General features: G+C 38.2%; 1 protein-coding gene across 3 annotated transcripts in view; it reads left to right on the top strand.

Annotated features, from left to right (window-relative positions):
* The window catches only part of SH3RF2 (SH3 domain containing ring finger 2), a 93,254-nt gene that overhangs the window by 27,417 nt on the left and 43,371 nt on the right, over window positions 1-22,466 (top strand). For all 3 annotated transcript variants that reach the window (XM_026687948.2, XM_087955397.1, XM_026687939.2), the window contains exons 3-4: window positions 16,374-16,643; window positions 20,898-20,993. In XM_026687948.2, the coding sequence (XP_026543733.1) occupies window positions 16,374-16,643; window positions 20,898-20,993 (366 nt within the window). The remainder of the gene's footprint in view (window positions 1-16,373; window positions 16,644-20,897; window positions 20,994-22,466) is intronic.

Raw genomic sequence — 22,466 nt, forward strand, 5'->3', positions numbered from 1 at the left:
TTCTTCTTTACGGGACTCTGCTGAATGAGTTCCCAAGACACTCGAGGCAGAGGCTTCACAGCACAGTGAAGCGAAGTTGGCTTTTAAAAGGGGATTGTAAGCATTCAACCATACATATTTCAGACCTCATGCAATTATTTCAGGAACCCTGAAATGATCTCTAATGGTGAGATTCAATCTTGTTTTGTTTTTCTAGAAAAGTTTTTTATCAGAACCTTGTTTCATGTCTCAGCAGAAAGTGAAGGAATTTATATTCCATATCTAGATGTAATTTATATTTAAAAAAAAACAAAAAAGGAATATTTTGTATTTTAACTTTTGCAGCAGAGTGCTTGACAATATGGCGGGGTGGAGAAGATGGTTTGTGTGAAGGATATGAAGATGTGAAAAAAGGACAAGTGACATCATATTGATCACAGAATCATCATGCTAATAATACAAATACAGTATTTGCATGATTAATGTCATGGTATATATGATGTCACCTTTGCTTCTATTGGTTACCTGTGACCAATATTATGACGTCATCTATAAATAGCACATTGCACAGGATGCCACGATCTATACTCTTCTATGATATCAAAGAAGTGTTCAACTGGTCCTCTTTAATAGAATCACAGTCTATATGTTCCTCCTCTCAGGGAATTCTATTATATGATCTTTAAGAAATGAACTGTTCATGTAATCTCTTGTGAACAGGATCAGAACTTTTCCATTTCAATTGACAATCTGTATCAGTGGATGAAATTGGTGTAAATCATAAAATGGATGCATGATTATATGAAGATAGTTCTCTCTTTATATGACTACATATTCTACTGGGCTTCTCTGTCTGACGTACTGACTTTCTAGATCAGGGACCCTCAAGCAGGAATTGGGGGTGGGGGGGTACAAGTAGCAATGAGACTATCTATTCAGTTAATTCTCTCAGGCATATTTCCCATTATTTTTATTTTTTAATTCAATGACCTCCCCCCCCCCCGCCTCTATCCATAATCTAATAGTATGAGCCAAGACTCTTACACTATATCTAATATCAACAAAATAGGAAATTCTGGTTCATTACACATAATTATAGTGCATGCTTCTTCCAACAATAAAATCAAGCTGTGAGCAACTTTTTTCATACAATTAGTCTTCTGACCCACCCACCCACCCTTTTTTTTTTTACCCTGTATTTTATATTATGAAAAATTCAAAATATTGTATCATTGCATTAAGACTCAGGTAAGTTCAGAAATATTTTCTTGGCTTGGTTTTCCAAGGCCTCAGACTAATAGTTTTAAGCAAATTCATCATGAAAATAATTGAATGGAATTTGGCCCCAGAGGTTTTACAATTCTTTCAGAAATTTTAAAATATAATTCAAATACTCAACCCATTTTCTTTAATTTTGTTGAAATATTTATTAAATATCAGTTAATATTTCATAAATAATGAGGCTCAGTTTTCATATTTGATTGTGAAATTATTTTTGACATTAGGCAATTAATACATAAGTTTTTATCTCAGAAACATGATGTAATTATTTAATATTCAAGAGTTACGTGCAAATGTTGTTTGTATCTCATAGTGTTGTATAGATTGTTAACATGAAACAGAATGTTACTCTGATAGTATTTTGGATGTCATATATTTTGGTTATGCATCAGGCAGGTGACAACTTGTAACATGCACACATCAACATAATCATGGCTTACGTTCATTTAACAGTGTAATTTTATTTGTGTCTTGTTATAATTTTGGTTCTAGTCAGTCAAGTTGAACTGACTTTAAGTAAGTAACTTAAATAAGGCTTAATGTCTGTGGAGATTCTCAGTCATCCAGGTCATAGTTATCTCAAGGTGATTTTTCAAGAGGCACCTTGGGACAAATGGGACAACCATGGGTTAAGTAAGACTTCATTCAGCTGTAATTCCAAATCAAGCACTGCTTGGTATAATCTGTTTGGAAAAAAAATAATGCCAGTCATTACTAAAAAGCTTCCAAACATGGTCTATGGAGATTCTCAAGTCATCCAAATCATGGTTGTCCCAAAGGTGCTTTTTTTTTCAAGAGGCAACTGGACTACCTGAGGACACAGACAATCCTCCAAGTGGCCTCAACAACTCTCTAAAAGAATGTAAATGACCAGCTGTCTTCAAGGAATATAAATCCTCCCATTCCCCACCATCCAGTAAGAGCTGAAGAAGCTTCTTGGATGAGAAGCAAAATGTCTTCAAAGAAAAACAAAGTATAGTTGCCTCTTGAAAAAAGCAACTTTAGGACTTCCAAACATGGGAAATAAGATGTGAAAAAGCTATCATCAATAATGGGATATGCAGGGATCCTGTGTGTAAAAATATGCTAACAAGGATCTGCATGCTTCAGACATTATTTGGAACAGGTGCTCCAGAACACATTGGAACGGAAACAGGACCGTGTCATCTCTTTAAAGCCATAAATTTCAGCCTTCCTTAGGAGCTTGAAAATGGATGCAGGTGTTTTAAAGAGTGATCTACTTAAAGAATCCATGTTTGTTTTCAGGGTTCCTTGCGAGGAAGCGTGAAAAAGTAAAGTTCTCAAAGTGATGTTGTTTCCTTCCATGCATTCTAAAACACTCCGTTCAAATCATTTTCAAAACATGCACCATCCAGCGTAGTATGGCAGATCTCTTTACCACTGCCCCTGCAATGGAAATCTACAGGCTTTCCAATATGTTTAAATGAAGACCTCTTATGTAAGAACAGTCTCTAGTGACATTGCATTCCCCAGCCTTCCCCAACTTGACAATCTGTACTTATATATTGTGATTGCAATTTCCAGGATTTCTAGTCAATACTGCCAGTGTCTTGGAATTGTGGGTGTTACAATCTCAGCACATCTGGAGGATAGCAAGTTAGAAAAATCGAGTGTAGTCTTTTTCTTGATATTCAAGAAAGTAATCGTGGATTATGTTATTGCTGAATTTCCCAGATTGCTTCACGCTATCTATTTATTTATTTATTTTTATTTATTTATTTGATTTGCCAATTGTTTACAAGATAATAAGTATAAGTGTATACATAGTTGTGAATACATGAAATGGGTACATATAAGAAAAATAAAAGAATAAGAGAAACAATAGGACAGGGACGGTAGGCACGTTGGTGCGCTTATGCACGCCCCCTACAGACCTCTTAGGAAAGGGGTGAGGTCAATAGTAGACAGTCTAAGGTTAAAGTTTTTGGGGTTTGGGGAAGAGACTACAGAGTCGGGTAGAGTATTCCAGACATTGACCACTCTATTGCTGAAGTCGTATTTCCTGCAATCAAGTTTGGTGCGGTTTACTTTGAGTTTGTATCTATTGTGTGCTCTTGTGTTGTTATGGTTGAAGCTGAAGTATTCATTGACAGGTAGGACATTGCAATGTATGATTTTATATACCATGCTTAAGTCAGACCGAAGACGGCGTAATTCAAGGTTTTCTAGTTCTAGAATTTCAAGTCTGGTGGCATAAGGTATTCTACAACGAGTAGAAGAGTGGAGAGCTCTTCTTGTGAAATATTTCTGGACTTTCTCAATTGTGCTAATATCAGATACGTAATGAGGGTTCCAGACTGATGAACTGTATTCGAGTATTGGTCTAGCAAATGTTTTGTATGCTCTGGTTAATAGTGTGATATTACCAGAGAAAAAGCTACGTAGGATTAGGTTAACAACTCTTAATGCCTTTTTGGCTATGTAGTTGCAGTGGGCTCTAGCACTTAGATCATTAGAGGTGAGTATTCCAAGGTCCTTTACAGAGCTTGGGTCATCAACAAGATCTTGACTATTCAGCTTGTATTTTATTTTCTGATTTTTTTTGCCAATATGTAAGACAGAGCATTTATTTGTTGAGATTTGAAGTTGCCATTTGTTTGACCATTCAGATACATAGTCAAGATCTTTTTGTAGGGTAGCAGTATTGTCTGTGGTATTGAACAGCTTTACATCATCAGCGAAGAGAACGCAATTGCTCTTAATATGATCACAGAGGTCGTTTATGTAGAGTATGAAGAGAGTTGGTCCTAGAACACTGCCTTGGGGGACACCACTATTGACAGGTACTGGATTTGATAGGACGCTCCCGATTTTGACCATTTGTTGTCTGTTTGACAGGAATGCTTCAATCCAGTTATTCAGTTGTCCAGAGATACCATAGGATTTTATTTTTAGGAGTAGTTTGTCGTGTACCACTGAATCAAAGGCTTTACAGAAGTCTATGTAGATTGCGTCTATTGCTTTGCCCTGGTCGAGTTGTGTCGTCCATATGTTTTTGCAGTGTAAGAGTTGCAGATTACAGGATAGTTTTTTTCTGAAACCAAATTGCTATCTAAGGCTGAAAAGTAGGCAGTTGAACAAACTTTCCCTGTGTGTAAGTCTGTGTGTGTTGTTTGACACTTTGAACAATACAAAAATGTCATTTCTCCAACAAAAGCAAACAAATGAAACATTCTGTAAATAATTGATGTAGCCCTTCCCTTTTCTTAGGAAAGTGGTGAGTTTACCAGCTAAATCCAAAGTAGGTCAGTCTTTTCTATCAGCTTTTGTTTGAAAAGAGATCCATATAATTAATTTAAGAGACTCCCCCTCAGCATGACCTAAACAAGCATGAAAATGTTTGCTGCTTTTTAATGATTGCTAAACTCTCCCTGGCTCAATTTGGAATTGGGTCAGTGGTTATGACTGCCATTGGAGAAATTAGAGAAAAGATCAACTATATTTGAGGGTTCTCTACTGACTTGTAGTTGCTTCTACACTGTATGCATAAGCAGAGCAACCAAAAGGACCAAATATTAATGATCTATTAACTTCTGTAAACTTTTGATAACAGAACTTAAACTCAAGTGCGCTGGTCAGTGAGCAATGAAATATTCCCCAAAGCAGCTGCTTGTTCCAGAGGTCAATGCTTGTAACACTGGGATTTGCAGAAAAGGCAACCTTGTCTGGATCCAAGATCACATATATCTGTATTGACTTGATCAATATTATTATGGGATTACACTTTTCATTTTTCCAGGTGTTTGTTGCTCTTGAGCAGGGGTGTCAAACTCAAGGCTTGGGGGCCAGATCTGGCCCACAGAATGCTTAGATCTAGTCCATGGGGCCACCCTGGAAACAGTGAAGGACCAGCCGGCGGTGCCTCTGCCAGCAAAAATACAGCTCGGGAGAGCCCCACGCGCCCCTCCTGAGCTCTGTTTTCAGGTGCAACTGCCTCCTGCAACCCTCTGTGAGTGAAAATGGAGCTCAGACAGGCTGCGTGTGGCCCTCCCAAGCTCCGTTTTCACTGGCAGAGCACTCAGGCCACCACAGGCTCCTCCAACATGAGTGATGTTGATCTAGCCATGCCAACCCTGGCCATGCCCACCCTGGGCCCCCAAGGTCCAACACAACCCTGAAGCAACCCTCAATGAAATCGAGTTTGACACCCCTCCTTTGAGGCTACATGTACACCTATTTTCAGTGAACAAAAATGAAAACAAATGGTTAAATATAAATTACACTCAGGCTTCTCAAAAAGTGGGAGGAATCAATTTAAGTCACTAACCAGACTTTTGTAGTTGCTGTTTGCAGCACATATTGCAGAGTTGGCATAAATCGATTCAAAGTAAAGTCAATTTACATTTTGAATAACATGAATAATGTCATCATAGCAAACAAGTTCTCCACAAAATAGACATGATGTAATGGGTACGTTTTATTCTGAATCCATTAATTATGACTTTAGTAGCATACTGAAATCATAAAGGTAACACTATTATTTATCTCTTACTTCCACAAGTAGTTTTTATTCATAGTTTCTCTCAGTAGAGTTCCTTCATTTTGCATGGTTCGCTCAAGAACCTTTTAGGTTTTGTCTGAATGCTACTATCACAAAAGCAAGATTTAAGAAAAAGTACTGTGTGAGAGTTTTCTATTGTCTTTTCCAAATAAGCAAACCTTTTTATTGGAATGGAGTGTGCATGGAGTATAGAAAGGTGTGAACTACAATGTACAATTAATACAACCCATGTTTGTTAAGCAGCTTTTGATACCATTGTTTTAATGGCATTTATTTCCAAGCAAACTTAGGATTGCAGCCTAATCAGATATTATATACATACCATTAGTTTTCATTACATCATGAAAATGTATACTTGTTGAGCAAGTTCTTTTAATCTGGTCTTTTTAATCTAGTCTGCACTATCACAGGTGTGTTCTTCAATAAAAGTTTCTACCTCAAAGACTTCTTAAAGGATGAAATACAAAGGATGGTAGGTTTTGTATCCCTAGTTTACATGAATTACAAGATCAAAGAGTTTCACTTCTTACTTTTTAGCATGCACTTAAAAAATCTAAATCAGAATGCAATCCCTGTAGAACAGATTTTAACAGAGTTGGAAGGGACCTTGTAGGTCATCTAGTCCAACCCCCTCCCCCCCACGCTGCCCAAGCAGGAGACCCTTCACCATTTCTGACAAATGGCAATCCAATTTATGGCCTACAAATACAGGAACCTTTTTCAAACAGTGACCATAGCATGATTGACTTTTGTCTAAATTTACACCCTCTCAAAGATGATTACAATGATGGATATCCAAAATACAATTTTTAAAAAGCCAATTATGAACTCATAGCTGCCGACTTATCATCTCTTGATTGGCACACTCTGTTTTCTGGCTGTAACACTACAGAAGAACATTATAACACCTTCTGGCTTGAACTTGAAAGAGTCATTAAACTATATATTCCGTTAGTAACCCCCATAAACAAAAAAAACAAAAACAAAAAACAATTTACCCAAAATAATAAAACTTCAATCTAAAAAAAAAAATCCTTATGGCGTAAAAACAAAACTAAATACATAGCTAACTTTAAAAGCCGTTACAACACCTTATGCCAACAGATAAAGGCAGAATGTACCTATTACCACTGCAAGCAAGAGGAAAATCTTCTACACACAAAATCCACCCGTGCCTTCTATAACTTTGTAAATACCAAACTTAAAGACTCAAAAACCATACCACCCCTAAAAGGTCCTAATGGGAAAGACTATAGCGATGAAGCCGTTAAGGCAAACCTCTTCAACACATTCTTAAGTTCAGTCTTTGTTAATAGTAATGGCTAATGCCCCACATTTCCTAATCATATAACAACTAACTACAACGATCTACAAATTGACTTTACTGAAGATAACATAGAAAATGCAATACGCCACCTTAAACCATCTTTATCTATTGGCCCTGATGGCTTATGTGCATTCTTCTTAAAAAAGCTCTCCACTACCATAGCAGAACCACTAAGCAAAATATATGAGTTATCATTCAGAACCAGCTCCTTACCAAACCTATGGTCTTTAGCAACGGTCATACCTATTTTCAAAAAAGGTGACCCCTGCTTGGTTGAAAACTACAGACCAATTTCATTGTGTGCATCACGTACAAAGTTATGGAATCAATTATTAATCAATGCATTACCTTCCACCTAGAGTCAAACAACTTACTCTCCAATAAACAATTTGGTTTCAGAAAAAAATTGTCCTGCAATTTGCAACGTCTACACTGCAAAAACCTATGGACTACACTTCTTGACCAGGGTAAATCAATAGATGTAATTTACATTGACTTCTGCAAAGAATTTCACTCAGTGGTACATGACAAACTACTATTAAAATTAAATTCTTACGGCATTTCCAGATCCCTTCACAAGTGGATTAGTGCCTTCCTGTCAAATAGACAACAAATAGGAAAAATAGGAAACGCTCTATCAAACCCTATACCAGTAATCAGTGGCGTCCCACAAGGGAGCATTCTAGGACCCACACTCTTTACATTCTATATAAATGACCTCTGTGATCACCTTATTAGCAACTGCGTCCTCTTTGCTGATGATGTAAAAGTATTCAACACCACCGTCAATGCTACCGTCCTTCAAAAAGACCTTGATTATGTGTCTGAATGGTCTAACAGTTGGCAACTCCAAATCTCGACCAATAAATGCTCTGTCCTACACATTGATAAAAAAAATCTATATACCAAATACAAGCTAGGCGGACATGACCTCGTTGATGACCCTCACTTTGTCAAGGACCTTGGAGTTCTGATATCGAATGATCTAAGCGCCAAAGCTCACTGCAACAGTGTTGCCAAAAAGGGCCTTCCTATTGGCGGGGGGGCGTATTGTTGGAGAAACATGGTATTACATGTTAAAGTGCTGGAAAAAGGAGAAGTAGTACATGAGGAAAATTACCAAAAAATGAAGGTTAAATTAAAACAAAGACTACCAAGTAAAGAAGAGGAAAGAGTTGCATTATGTTATATAATGAATATGATGCCTGAAAAATAAAATAAGCAGGCACTCAAAACCCAATCAATGTAATTAATACCAATAGGTACTTTGCATTGTATTACATTAAGAAAGATTTCCTAAATTACAGTGCTTCACGGGTAGGAAACATCAGGGAAAAGGTCAAGAAAAGGTAGAGAGCTTGTAGCATATTATGTTTAATAACACTTAGATTAGGTCAACCTAATCACGTTAATAGTTTAAAAATGAATAGAAGTGAAATAGAAATAGCAGAGGAGGAACAGAATAAAAAATAGTTATTTTAGTCTTAATTCCCATAGGAAACCATCACATACAGATTATATTTTTGTATTTCTTAATTCCATATGGTGATAACAGGAAAACCACCTATCTCCCTTTTCATCTTCAAGAACTTATTGCTAACTTTTTGACATACTCCAGATGCTATTACAGTAGCCCTTGACTTACAACAATTCATTTAGTGGCCATTCAAGATACAATGAACAAAGTGATATATGACAATTTTTCGCACTTGTGACCATTACAGCATCCCCATGATCATGTGATTTACATTTGGATATTTCATATTTATGATGGTTGCTGTGTCCAAAGGTCATATGATCCCCTTTTGCAACCTTCTGACAAGCAAAGTCAATGGGGAATCCAGATTCACTTAACAAATATAAGCAAGAAAAGTTGTAAAATGGGGCAAAACTCACTTAACAAATTTCTCACTTAGCAACATAAATTCTGGGCTCAATTGTGGTTGTAAATCAAGGACTCCCTGTATTTTTCATCTAACTGGTTGGCTTAATAGCTAAAACAATTGTGTGGTGTGTGTGCGTGCGTGCATCTTAACAATCCCCTTTCTGAGAAAAGGTCAGATCATTCTTCCCAGAGGTCTGATCCAACCTTTGCCTAATGAGCTGTTGCAGCAATCCATGATGTTGCCAAAATGATGACAAGGTCAGGATGACATAATCAAGGAAAGGAGATAGTCATGTATCAGAGTGTCTGATTCAAAAGTAAATTGTAAAATTTCATTATTATATTACCATGCTTACAGTATGTTGTTGTTTAATCTTGCCCCTCTGCAGGAACTCCATATCTCTGACCATTGTACTGTGCTTCTGAAATTAGCAATAGCAGTTAGATTTATATACTGCTTCACAGTGCTCTACAGCCTGCTCTAAGCAGTTTACGGAGTCAGCATATTGCCCCCAACAACCTGGGTGCTCATTTTACCAACCTGGGAAGGATGGAAAGCTGAATCAACCTTGAGCTAGTCAGTATCAAACTGCTGCCAGTCAGCAGAGTTAGCCTACAGTGCTGCATTCTAACCACTGGTTCTCTATAACAGTGCTGCCAAATTAGGTGGCCATGTCCTGAGGACAATACTTTTAGAGGATAAGTTGCACTAAGCCTGACTATTAGCTGGATTGGAAATCATCAGGAAATACCAAGCTACAGTTAAGTTCTTGGTACTTAGTATCTAGGAAATAAGAACCAGAAGTTATGGTGTTGGGCTAGGGTCAAAGTTCACTTTCAGCAATGGAAGTTCATTGGGTGACTTTGTGCCAGTCATTCTGATACCACAGAAAAGTGACAAAATGAATAAAAATGAATGTCACTTTTACTTTGGTGCCAGTCTACATCTAACTTTACTTTCTGCTATCCCATCTAATCTTTACTTTTACTGGGAGAAGTCTGCTGTCCAGTCAGAGTTACTTTATCCTCCTTCTACCTCCATTCTGTGCCTGGCGAACTGTCTTGTTGACCCTTGGCAGCCTCCTGGAGCCAGAAGGGAAGCTCTTCATTAACTGATTGAAACTGTATGCTACAAGGGAAGGGCCCATATGTAGGCTCTACATTTCTCCTTTGTTGAGGAACAAAGTAACTCAGCTACCAGCTGCATACTTCGAAGTATTTGAAAGATCAGTCTTCTCTTCTGAACTTTTAATGGCCTCATGCAAGAGTACATATCGAGCCAATCCTTTTTTTTCCCCACATGCAACCCACAAGTTTTTTTTCAATCCCTTCATCTTGTCCTAGAGACCTTCTGACAAGTTTCCTTAGACTTACATGTCAACAGACCTGGGCATCATTCTGGTGTTAGCTAATCTCTCTGTTAAGATCACCAATTTAATTCCTGTCATGGCTCTCTCTCCGTGCCTAGAACAACTTCCTGTTCATTCAGCAAATTTTCTAAACCAGAACTTGCTGGGCCATTTCCTTTCAATAGAAAGAAGGCCACATTTCTTGGCACATTTTTATTTCAACAACAACAAATCTCCACCTGGCCCTTACCCCATCATCTGCCATTGCATGTGATGAAAGAAATGACCCACACCACCACAGAGCATAGTCTGTGGGTTATTGTCTTATGAGCATGGTTTACTGTCTTAATTTTTATCTAAGGCTAAGTTCCTTCACTCCAGTGTTACCATTTCAGACTATCCTTCCATTGCTTCCCAGCCTTCTTCTATTTCAGATGCCTTTAGGTCAGTTCAGGAAGGAAGCTGGCAACCACAGCTAGACTTGAGAAATACTAATATAATATACTAATATTCAAATACATTTCAGACTTGAGAAAGTTGTTAAGCCAAGAGATCTCCAGGTGATAGAAGATAAAAATATTTATTGATTTGGAAAAAGGGGGGACGGGGGAGGCGGGATTTAAACCTGAGGAAAAATACACACTGCTGGATACTGCAGTAGGCAAGTTTGACTGCTGGATACTGCAATAGGCAAGTCTTTTGTTTTAGTTGGCTTCATTTTTTATTTTAATAAAGGATCTTTTCTGAGTCATTTTTGTGACTCTGTCATCAGGTAAACCAGTCCCATCATATGGGATGGAAAATCTGGAGAGCCTAGATTCACAGTAGTGCTCAGTAAAAGCATGACAAAACAGAATCACTGTTCTGCTATGGGCACTTCCATAAACCTTCTGTTGTCATTCCCCAAACACTCTTTGAATTCTCAAAATTATCTTAATAAGGCACTGCAGTTGTCCTCAGTGCAACTTCTGAAAACTCTAGACAAGTTGACTATAGGAGATTTGGAGAAATGTAAAATAAAAAATCAGCACCCAGTTGGATTTTTTTTCCTGACTCCATTCCCATCACACAATATGTTTGCTTTCACAGTGCAGAGGAAAAAACCCAAGATAAACACCATTTATGAGGTGTAAATCTGGTCCTTTGCTCTGCTCTGAAGCCTTGGCATGAGGATATTGTGGCATTGTGATTTAGGGACATTGTGGGAGAAAGCCAAGAAATTGAGATGCAGAGATTGGTGAGAACTCTTGCCAGTGGGAAAGTAACCCTCTCCCAAGCTCAGCATTCAAAGAAGTTGCAGAATGGAAGTTTGACAAGAAGCTGTGTTGAGCTGCATGTGAACCAGAAGTTACCTGAGTCAGCTGCCCAGTGTTACTAATGGAAGAATTCAAGGGCAGAGCAGCCATCTTTGAGTGATACCAGAAGCATCTTTGAAAGGGCCCTAAAAATATCCCAGAAGAAACTCCTAATTTAAAGGAAACTACAGGGAAAGATTTGAGAAGAAATCCTGATTCAAAACTTCTACACATTTCAAAGTGGGGATAGAAAACTGTGTAGCTGGGAGTCTGTTTTTCTTAAAATATTAAAATGCAGGGGACAGACTTAAACCAAAATAGGGACAGTATTAGCGTTCATGGTATGGATTTTGAATCTTGTTATTCTAGTAATCCTTAATGAATACATAAAATAAAACAATATTTACACTAAAACTTCCAAAGCGAAAATAAGCTAGGAAATGTTCCTTAGCTCTGCAGCCATGTAGCAATTTGAAAGCTTTATTTGCATATAGCACAATAAATCTAAGTCCGAAATCTAATTTTGCTTCAGATCTCCACTTCCAAACACTTTGGCTGCTGTGGATTAAGCTCTATCGTGATTTTAGCATTTTTAATAATACTGGACTTTGTGTGCACATTTTTACATGATATTTAACTTCCAGATGTCGTATGCCTCAAAGCTAAAATATCAGGTTCCTCTGCTTCTTTTCTTTTCTGAAGTTATGGCCAGCCCCACCCACATGACTTTTATTTTATTTCTTTCCAACTGTAAATTGCTGTCCAACTCCTTGGCAACCTGGGTGGCTTACAAAGAAGAAGAAGAAGAAAAGAAGGCATTGTTAGGTTTGAGAGAACCCCTAGATTACAAACATGCCAAACATCAAGAAAGGGTAAACATGGCTTCTTCTGTCCTTCTCAACAGATGAATTCTAAAAAGAAGTCAACCAAAGGAAAGGAGAAGGTATCTGGTACACATAGGGTTAGTTGACCTTCAGCAACAGAAGGAGTTGTCTTGTTTTTATCCTCATGTCCTTCATCTACTAGGCACAGCCTTAAATTAACATTGTCTGGCTTTTGAATGTGTATGTTTTTTTAAAAAAAAATAAATAGATTGCTTCTACAATCACACTCATTCAAAAGTCTGTGTATTGTGTATCTTATAAACTGTCTGTTTCTTTCTTTACATTGTCCATCAGCAGATTTGTCAGTCTGGATTTAGGCTATTTAATTTACTCCCTGATTCCATCAGTCACCTTCAATCCAGCCCTTTCCAATCTACACTGCCGTCTTTAGATTACGTGATCCATCACTCATTTCTACAGTGAAATTTGAACAATGTATCAACCATCAATTCTATATTATCACTAGCATGTAGTATTGAAAATAAAGCTTTTCAAGATAAAGATAAGAGCCATGGTGGTGCGGTGTTTGGAATGCAGTACTGCAGGCTACTTCTGCTGCCTGCCCGCTGCCTGTAGTTCAGCAGTTCAAATCTCAGCAGGCTGAAGATTGATTCAGCCTTCTATCCTTCCAAGGTCAGTAAAATGAGGAGCCAGTTTGTTGGGGGCAATATGCCGACTCTGTAAACCGCTTATAGAGGGCTATAAAAGTACTGTAAACCAGTAGATACATCTAAGTGCTATTGCTATTGTTGGAAAAACATTGCAGTTGAAAATCATCTTTCTGATGCTGGAAAATATAAAGTCATATAAGCCTAAATGCTTTTTTTCTTTGCAGTTTTTCACTGTAATTTATGTCATACATGCCAAGAAAGTTATTCAGTTAGTGTGTCTTTCTCCCCCTCCCATTTGCCTTTCTTTCCAATTGTCTGTGGGTTCCTCTGCCTGTTGAGTTACCTGGTAATCTTATATACATTGGCTGATGTCATTGATTATGTAAGCATTGGGAAAGGGAGACTATTTGTGTATTTCTCTAGGTATATATAATCTTGTAAATAAAAGCCAAGTATGTGTGTGGATAGGCAAACTCTGAAATACTCAGTGCAGGTCACACAGCCGGCTTTCGTGGCTAAGGCAGGACTGGAACTCATGATCTCCTGCTTTCTCTCCTGGTACCTTAACCACTAGATCAAACTGGCTCTCAGATAATATTTAAGGGAAGAATTGTATGAATTTAAAAAACACATTTGATTCATCTTCAGTTTCAGCAATAAACATCAATGCCCATCAAGCCACATTCTCTGAATGCCACAGGTGTGCTGCTGAGTAAGAATTTCTCAAAATATCCATGTTCATCAATCCCAATAAGATATTGCCAAATGAAACCAGAGTATGTGTACACTACTTCCAAACAAAATATACTTGCTCTTGGGAAATGGAGTGTTCCTGCATTCGTCATCGTATGTGGAAATGATGCAACAATGAGAATTAGAATAAATGTTTTGTTTCTTCTTAATGGGAATCCCCTTTCTCTAAAATGTGTCTCTCTGTTTCCAAACATTGTTTTGCTTGTATTAAAAATGTGGCGTTAACCATGCTAATGACTAGCTGTGGAAATAATAACCACATTTTAAAACTGGTTCAAAAATATTGAGGCTATACAAAGGTGGGGGGAAACCTTACAGGCTGAACCCAGGTTTTTTTTTCTTCTTTCAATTTCCCAATTTTTTTAAAAAAGGTTAGGGTTAAGCTGAAGGCCTTCTAAACACAAGTTAAGCTATAAAAAGCACAAAGTATTCACATCTGCTGTCTTTGGCATGAATAACAATCTGGCCCCTGAAACAGGAGGTGAGAAGTTTGGCATGTGTAGTGGAGCTGTCTATATATTTAGTCTAGGATGCTCCTGGGCACGGAATGTCTTTTAAAGGTTTAGCATGTGCCTAGACTATTAATATGGCGATGAAATCTATGGGTGGAGAAAGGTGGCAAGCCTATTTGGACCACAAGATCAATTAGCATTGTGATTGTCTGCTGGTTCTGCAGCTTATTTGACTCATAAAGAAAAGAGTTTGCTGCAAAAGACTGTTGTAAGATATGTGTATACTTAAGAAACCATGGTTTGTGCTCAAAGGCATTCTGTTAGGGCAGGATGTCAGACTTTGTCCTGGCATAGCTCTCAACAACTGAGTGTTCTGTCACTATGATAACAACAGCTACCAAATTTTTCAACTAGAATTTCACCTTTGGCTATACAGTGTTTCTAGGAGTTGACGTTTCCAGCTAATCTGACATGTGCAACTTCTTTTAGAGACTGGTTTTTTTTTTTTCTGTGTTAGCCCTTTGTTCTGGTTGTGTCCAGGTAGACACTTCTCACAACCACCAATCAAAAGATGCTGTGCTGTTTTCCACTTTGTTTTCCCTTAAGGGATTTTCTGAATTGTATATTTTCAAGTTGCAGGCCATCCCATTGTAAGGCTTATGTGGTGCAGCTGATATTAACCTCTCTGTCCATACTACTATTATTTGACCGGCTTCTAGTAAAAAGAAGATAGGCCTGACAAGACTGGAGCATTGTCCCTCGGGTACTTGGTTGTCAGCATTCTCTTTCTGCAAATGCTCATAGAGAACCTCTAGAAAACAAGTCAGCAAGAATGCCCATGGCTTCTTCAGCTGATGCTCAGAATTAAATCTCCTTGTATCAGCAGATGCATCTGAGAAGGATGAAATTTCAGTAGCCCAACTGAACAAACTTAGCCCTTTTAAAGCTGGGAATTGGCATTAGCAACTATTTCTCACACTTCACCCCATGTCTGAATCTTAGGCAGCAGATTGTAGTTATTCTTACAGAATTTCTTGGAAACAGTATCTACAAATGAAGATGAGTAAGTTTCTGGAGAAAAGAACAGCCAAGCTTCCAAGCCGATTGCAAGCACTCCCCTTCTCCAGGGAGGTTTACTTTAGAAATTCTTGTATTGTAACTGGCTGGTGTTTCTATAAAAAAAAATCTGATTTGTTCTGATCTGTCTTATCTGGCAGACTTTGTTCATGCCGAATCTCCTTTTAGTGCTGCTACAAGAAATTGAATTCTTGAATTGAATTGAACCAATTAGCTTTGGTGCTCTACCCTAAGCATCCTTTGCAAGCAAGAAGCCTTCAGTTCAGTAGGATATACCCTCCTCTCACAATTTAACTTCACTTCCATGGAAGGAAGCTCTGTAAGCACTATGGCATCAGAAAGAATACTCAAGTTCTACATGATAAACAGAAAAGCTAGTGGCTTTTATTTCGCCCTTGGGCTGTGCAAAGTAGTATGCAAAGATTGTGAATCAACAAGAACAGTCATAGCCTTCAACTAAAAGTGAAGAGCTTGCAGCACCAAGATTAAAATTTCCCATCCCTCCCAGTAATTCCTACCCACTAGAACAGGGCTGTCAAACTTGCGGCCTGCAGGCTGGATACATCATGTGCTGGCCATACCCATGCCTGGTTTAGAGAAGGGGAAAAATGTCATGATATGTCACATAACAACATGAGTTTGATACCCCTGCACTAGAAGATGTTTTAGTATTGTACTGACCTCTATGCTTTTTCTCCTACCCATTCCCTTTACTTTGTTATTACTTAATTTTTTGGAGATGGGGAAATAAAATATTGAACCCAGAAACATGTTATGGCACAATTCATTTTTGACATTTTCACTTCCAACGATTTCAGTGGCGAGAAAGAGAAACGGGCATTAAACTTTTCTATTGAGTGAAATTAAAGCTTCAGTCCTATTTGGAAAGATGTTACCCTGTTACCATTAGAGGGCTTTCTCATAAGCTGACTCATTTCTCATTTTCCTTTGTATGAAGGTTCCCCGGGCTAAAGCCTTATACAGCTACAGAGGACAAAATCCCGGAGAACTGAGATTCAACAAAGGAGATATTATTACCTTGTACCGTCAGCTGGATGAAAACTGGTATCTAGGAGAAATTAATAGGGTCAGCGGAGTGTTTCCAACAAATGCTGTGCAAATTATCAAACAGTTGCCACAGCCGCCACCACTGTGTCGAGCATTATATAATTTTAATCTGAAGTCCAAGAATAAAAATGAAAAACCAGATTGCCTCGCTTTTCATAAGGTAAGTCAAGCACCCAGCCAGCAAAACTGAAAATATAATTTAAAAATGCCCAGTTACACTTTATGACATGTATTTGATGATATGAAAAACATTGAAATGAATGTGTATAGGGGACATGCCTACTTCCTCAATCCTTTCCTAGATTTTTAAGGTGTACAGTATTGGTGAGCTATGTTTTTGGTAACTGTCTCTAAGTATTTATTTATTTTGAAGCAAAGTCCACTTTTCATTTTAAGTAAACCCAAAGTAAGAGACAATAAAATAAAACAATTATGTCAGTTGACTATTGACTCTCCTCCACAGGGATGGACCACCAAACAAACGTCTTCAATAGGCATCTTTATGTGTCACAGCTCTATCCACTCCTGCTACCTGAGTCTCAGGCATCAGTAGGCAATAGGAAAAGAGTGCTATTTCCATGTTTCTACTGGGACACAAGATATATGAGGAATATATAGAAGAGGTGGTATTCAGCAGGTTCTGACCAGTTCTGGAGAATTGGTAGTTCAGAGAACCGGCAAATACCACCTCTGACTGGCCCTGACCCCATCTATTCTCTGCCTCCCAAGTCCCAGCTGATCGGCTGGGTCTTCTTTTGTTGCCCTGCACAGGAGAAAGGAGCTGGAAAGCAGGTTAGTGGAGTGGGGAGGGAATGGAGATTTTACAGTATCCTTCCCTTGTCACACCCACAGAACCAGTAGTAAAAAAATTTGAATCCCACCATTTTGCTATTGCTTTCTCTCACTAAATGTACTAAGAAGGGACCCAAGTGAATTTCCTCAAAGCTCTCAAATCTTAAGATTTCTTCTTCTCATATAACTATCATCATCATCAGGTCCCCAATGCGTTATATTCATCTCATTCTTGTAATAGTTTTCTTAAGCTATTTTTTAAATTACCGCTTTAGTTTTTTACCTTCTATATTTCTTACAGAGATTGGTAAACTGATTCTATTACATTTGGCAAACCGGTTTGCAGAGACAGGAACAAAAAACTTTTCACACTGGTGATTTATTGTACCACCCAACTATTGCTGTGGTGAGATGAAACCTGTCTACTACATCTGTGATATATTGCGGTAGGAATGGTTGGATGACACTATAAATTGCTAGTGCAGAAATGCTGATTGTCATCCTGCAGCAACCCACTGGCCAACTCTGTGATGCAGATGAATGACATGACGGCCTCTCTGTATATCAAAATGCCATTCCCTTCCAATATAAACAATTAAATATAACCATAACTGTAGCCAATTGCTCCTTGCCAGCAATTCATATTTACCACATTAGATTTAGCTTGATCTTTAGCTTTGTAATATGGTAGATTTCATGTTGATAATATACAATAATAGTAGGTGTCGAATGAAACCTTAAAGGAAAATGGTTTACAGTGTACATCAGAAAACAGATGCTAGTGATTTCTAGCATCTTGTAGTACCATCCAACTATCTCTGTGCTGATAGAACAGTAACAAAGATAGGCTTTTTATTGCCAATGTCATGGTTGGATTATGCTAGAAGATGCTATAAATCACCAGTGAAAAAACAAAATAATCTAGGCATCACAGAACCCTCAATTCCATCCCCTAAAGCACACTATATTTATCCTGTGAATATCTCTGTTGTTCCATTGCTCATAGTAAGCATAAAATAATATGGCCACCTAAGCATGGGTCTGTAGCATCAGGGAGCTGACAAAAGATGCACATTGCAAGGTAGAATAACAATGTGCTCAAAAAGAAAGAAGGAGGGAAGTTTCTATTTCAGATATTGGAGGGGGGGGGGCAAAGTGAATAATGAAACCAGGCTACTCTTAAGCATGTTTCTGTATTACTGCATTGAGATTATAGTGGAGCTGGCTTGTGAGAGAACTACAGGAACATGGCTCTGAACAGCCAGTTGTGATCATTCATTGCCTGAGACATGGAAGAGCCAGCTGTGAGTGCCAGCTTTCATTGCCGCATCTGCTGCTGCTCATTTCCTCAGTATAAACCCTTTTATAAAAAGAGGCTTTCTACATCACTGCATGCACAATGAGGAATCACAGAGAGAGGCCATTTGTTTTGTTTACTGCAAACATTGTCTGGATTTCATGCCATGTGGTTTGGGGTCTTTTCCTTTTTAAAAACGTTGCTGGAGACAAAGCTCATCTGCTTTTCTGCACCTTAGAATGCTGAGGTTTGGGGGTTGTCATGTAAAGCCCTTGACATATTATATAAAGCTTGAGATTTTGGGCTTGGACAACCTTGAACTACACCGCCTGTGGTTAGACTTAAGCGTAGCACACAAAATTATCTGCTACAATGTCCTACCAGTCAATGACTACTTCAACTTCAACCACAACAATACAAGAACACACAACAGATACAAACTCAATGTTAACCGCTCCAAACTTGATTGCAGAAAGTACGACTTCAGCAACCGAGTGGTCGATGCCTGGAATGCACTACCTGACTCTGTTGTTACATCCTCAAACCCCCACTCCTTTAACCTCAAACTATCCATTATTGACCTCACTCCATCTGTAAGGGGCGTGCATAAGTGCACCATCGTGCCTCCCGTCCCTGTCCTATTGTCCCCATTTATCCGTACCTATTTCCTGTATTCTTACTCATGTTTATACTTATACCTATTATCTTGTAAGCGATTAACAAATCAAATAAATAAATAAAATAAAACATTTGTGCAAAAGAAGGAAATGTACCTCTAAGGCTGAGGATAGATTGGTAGGTGATGAAAAGTGGTTTGCCCTGCCATTGTCAAGGTTTACCAGTAAAAAATATGACCATACTATCAATTTTCAGACATAAAGGAAGATACAGTCTTCACATGCACATTAAACAAATCACACATCTATTTCACCAGCAAATTATACCTGTATAATTTAGCATATTCCAGTGACACTATTTCTACCTGTAACCTTACAATACAGGTAGTCCTTGACTTACAACAGTTCATTTAGTGACCATACGAAGTTACAACACCACTGGAAAGATGGCACTAAATTATGATTTATGTCCATTTTTCACACTTACGACTGCTACAGCATTCCCGTGCTCACATCATCAAAATCCAGGATTTATGACCGTTGCAGTGTCCCCAGGTCCTGTGGTCCCCTTTTGCAACCTTTTGACAAGCAAAGTCGATGGGGAAGCCAGATTCACTTAACAACCGTGTTACTCACTTAACAACTGCAATGGTTTGCTTAACGACTGTGGTCATAAAAAGGTCCTAAAACTCACTTAACAAATACCTTGCTTAGCCACAGAAATTTTGGGCTCAATTGTGGTCACATGTAGAGGACTACCTGTATGACATCCTTTTCAACATTTTTGTCTGAAATATTAATATGGATTTCATTTATTTCAGTTCTACCCTTTCGTCCTATAAACTGTCCCATACAAATCTCTACAATAGTCTTTCCAGTATTCAATTCACTTCTGCTTCATCACAAATCATTTAATCACTTTTTCCTAACCTTCTGATAAACATCTTGTTTTAGACTTCCTCACACATTTCAAAAATATTTGTTTTAATTTTCATCAGAATCATTGTGCATTTTCTCTGTATCTCTGAATCTTAACTATTCCCCCTTTTGTCTCTGATTACATTCTCTTTCACCTATCTTTGAATGTGTGTGTCATATTAATCATTCTTTTACTTCATCATACCACCATGCAACCTTTGTCTTGTTTCCCATAGAATAACTCCACATACTTCTACAACACTCTATACCACAATCGTTTTTACTCACATCCAAATAGCTTCTGTATCACCATCTTTTATTCATTTTCCATTCATTCAGCTGATAGCTAAATCTATCTACAAACCCCTCAAAATCCAAATCAATTGCACAGCCAACCAGAGACCATATAAGACCCATCACAGGATGCCTACTGATGACTCACATCTAACCATCACAAAGACCCTCACTTGACACACCCACACTCGAAGCCGTTATAAGCAGAAGAACACTGACAGTGACATTCCCTAAACTGTGCTGAAGATGTTACCTACCCAGGTAACGAAATGTGCAAAAACCAAACCACAAGCTCAGAAAATGAATCTTCACACACACACACACACACACACACACACACACACACACACAAATCTATCTTGTTTATGATAAAATATTGAGGCATGTAATGTGTTGAAATGCTCAAATATTATTTCACTTTATGCATATATGTTAGAATTATGCTATCAAGCATAAACAACTACCCTGGTTAGTATCTATGATTCTTATATTTCAGGGTGATATAATCACTATGATCAGTCGAATGGATGAGAATTGGGCAGAAGGAAAGTTGGGTGACAGAATAGGAATTTTTCCAATCTTGTTTGTGGAGGTAAGAACAGTTTACTGAACGTTCTATGAATATATACACATACCACACAATCTCGCAGAACATTCTTTGTCAGCACATTTGATCGTGGCTTGTGCTTTCAATCTTGAGAAGAGAAAAGGCTATCCTTGAAATCCATCAGATGGTTGTTTAAAGTGAGCTAACATACCCATCAATTGACAGACAACAAGAAATTAAAAGCAATTGGAAGCCTCACTAGTGAGGAATTGGAAATAGTGAGTGGAACAAAATAATCTTGCCTTTAAAAGTTTATAGTATATGCTGTGTACAGAAAAGGCTACTAAAGGAGCTAAGGCTGGTAATAATGGACTCATCAGGGTATATATGTGTGTGTAGACAGTCTGAAGCTCACCACTAATAAGACTGAGTGGCTGTGGATCACACAGAACTCTGCTATCTTTAATTCTGAAAGGGTTTCCACTTCTCCATTCAAAGTTAATGCACCATTTGGGAGTTTTCCTGAACTTACAGCTCCTGCTGAAGCATAGGTAGTGGTAGCCAGGAAGGCCTTCACACTGATTTATTTTTTCAACAATTGCCTGTTTCTGGATTGGGAAGCCTTCCATACAGTGTTGGGCTATCTTTGAAAGCCATTCAGAAGCTGCAGCTGGTCCACCATAAGCATGTGACGGTATATCCATGTTCAGATTTCTGTTGAATGGCTACAGTAGTTATCTGTAAGCTTACAGGTACATTTCAAGGTGCTGAGTATCACCTTCAGATCAAAAGGGCTCGTTATCTAGAAACCACCTCTTTCCTACTTTTCTGCCCATTCTGTTCATTCCAACAGAATTGGTATGATTTCAGGTCCCATAGATTAAACTCTGCTACCTGATGGAACTTAGAATGTGATCTTTCTCTGTCACAGTTCCTGCTCTACATGAAACAGCAACAAACACACCCCAGATTTGTATGTCCCCCCCCCCCCTTGGCCTCATTCAAACTAGCCCTCAAGAACTCTGAGTTAAATTGTATGGTGGCACTTTCTGAAAATGCTATAGGTTAAGAGGGTGTTGTCAACTCATAAAACATTCCTATGCCTGTTTTAGTGGTTGCCATAAAAAGGGAGGGAAAACAAAAATACATTCCAACCCTTATCTTTAAAAGATTGTAACTAAAATACCAGAGTTTTTGCCCAAGAATATATTTAATTGGAGAACATGAATGATGACACCCAGCCTGTGAACGTGCTCAATTGGAGAATCTGATTTATGAGACACCCAGGGGGGAAACAGGTCACAAATGACTGTAAATTACGTATGCCAGAGTTGGCTTCATACAGGGCAGTACCAGTATGTCACCTCTAATGAATTCTTTGAAGTTTATTGAAGTTTGGCTCAAGAATCATGATTTAAATAGAGCAATTGCTGTAATCCTGACAGGTGTTAGTTTTATTCTTTCTAAGTGTTCACTATCCTCCTTTTGTTACTACTGTTAATTCAATTTTTTAAAGTA

The sequence above is a fragment of the Notechis scutatus genome, chromosome 2 (genome assembly GCF_049901735.1).
Source record: "Notechis scutatus isolate UNSWTSFEM ecotype Mainland chromosome 2, rNotScu1.2, whole genome shotgun sequence".
Classification (NCBI taxonomy): Eukaryota; Metazoa; Chordata; class Lepidosauria; order Squamata; family Elapidae; genus Notechis; species Notechis scutatus.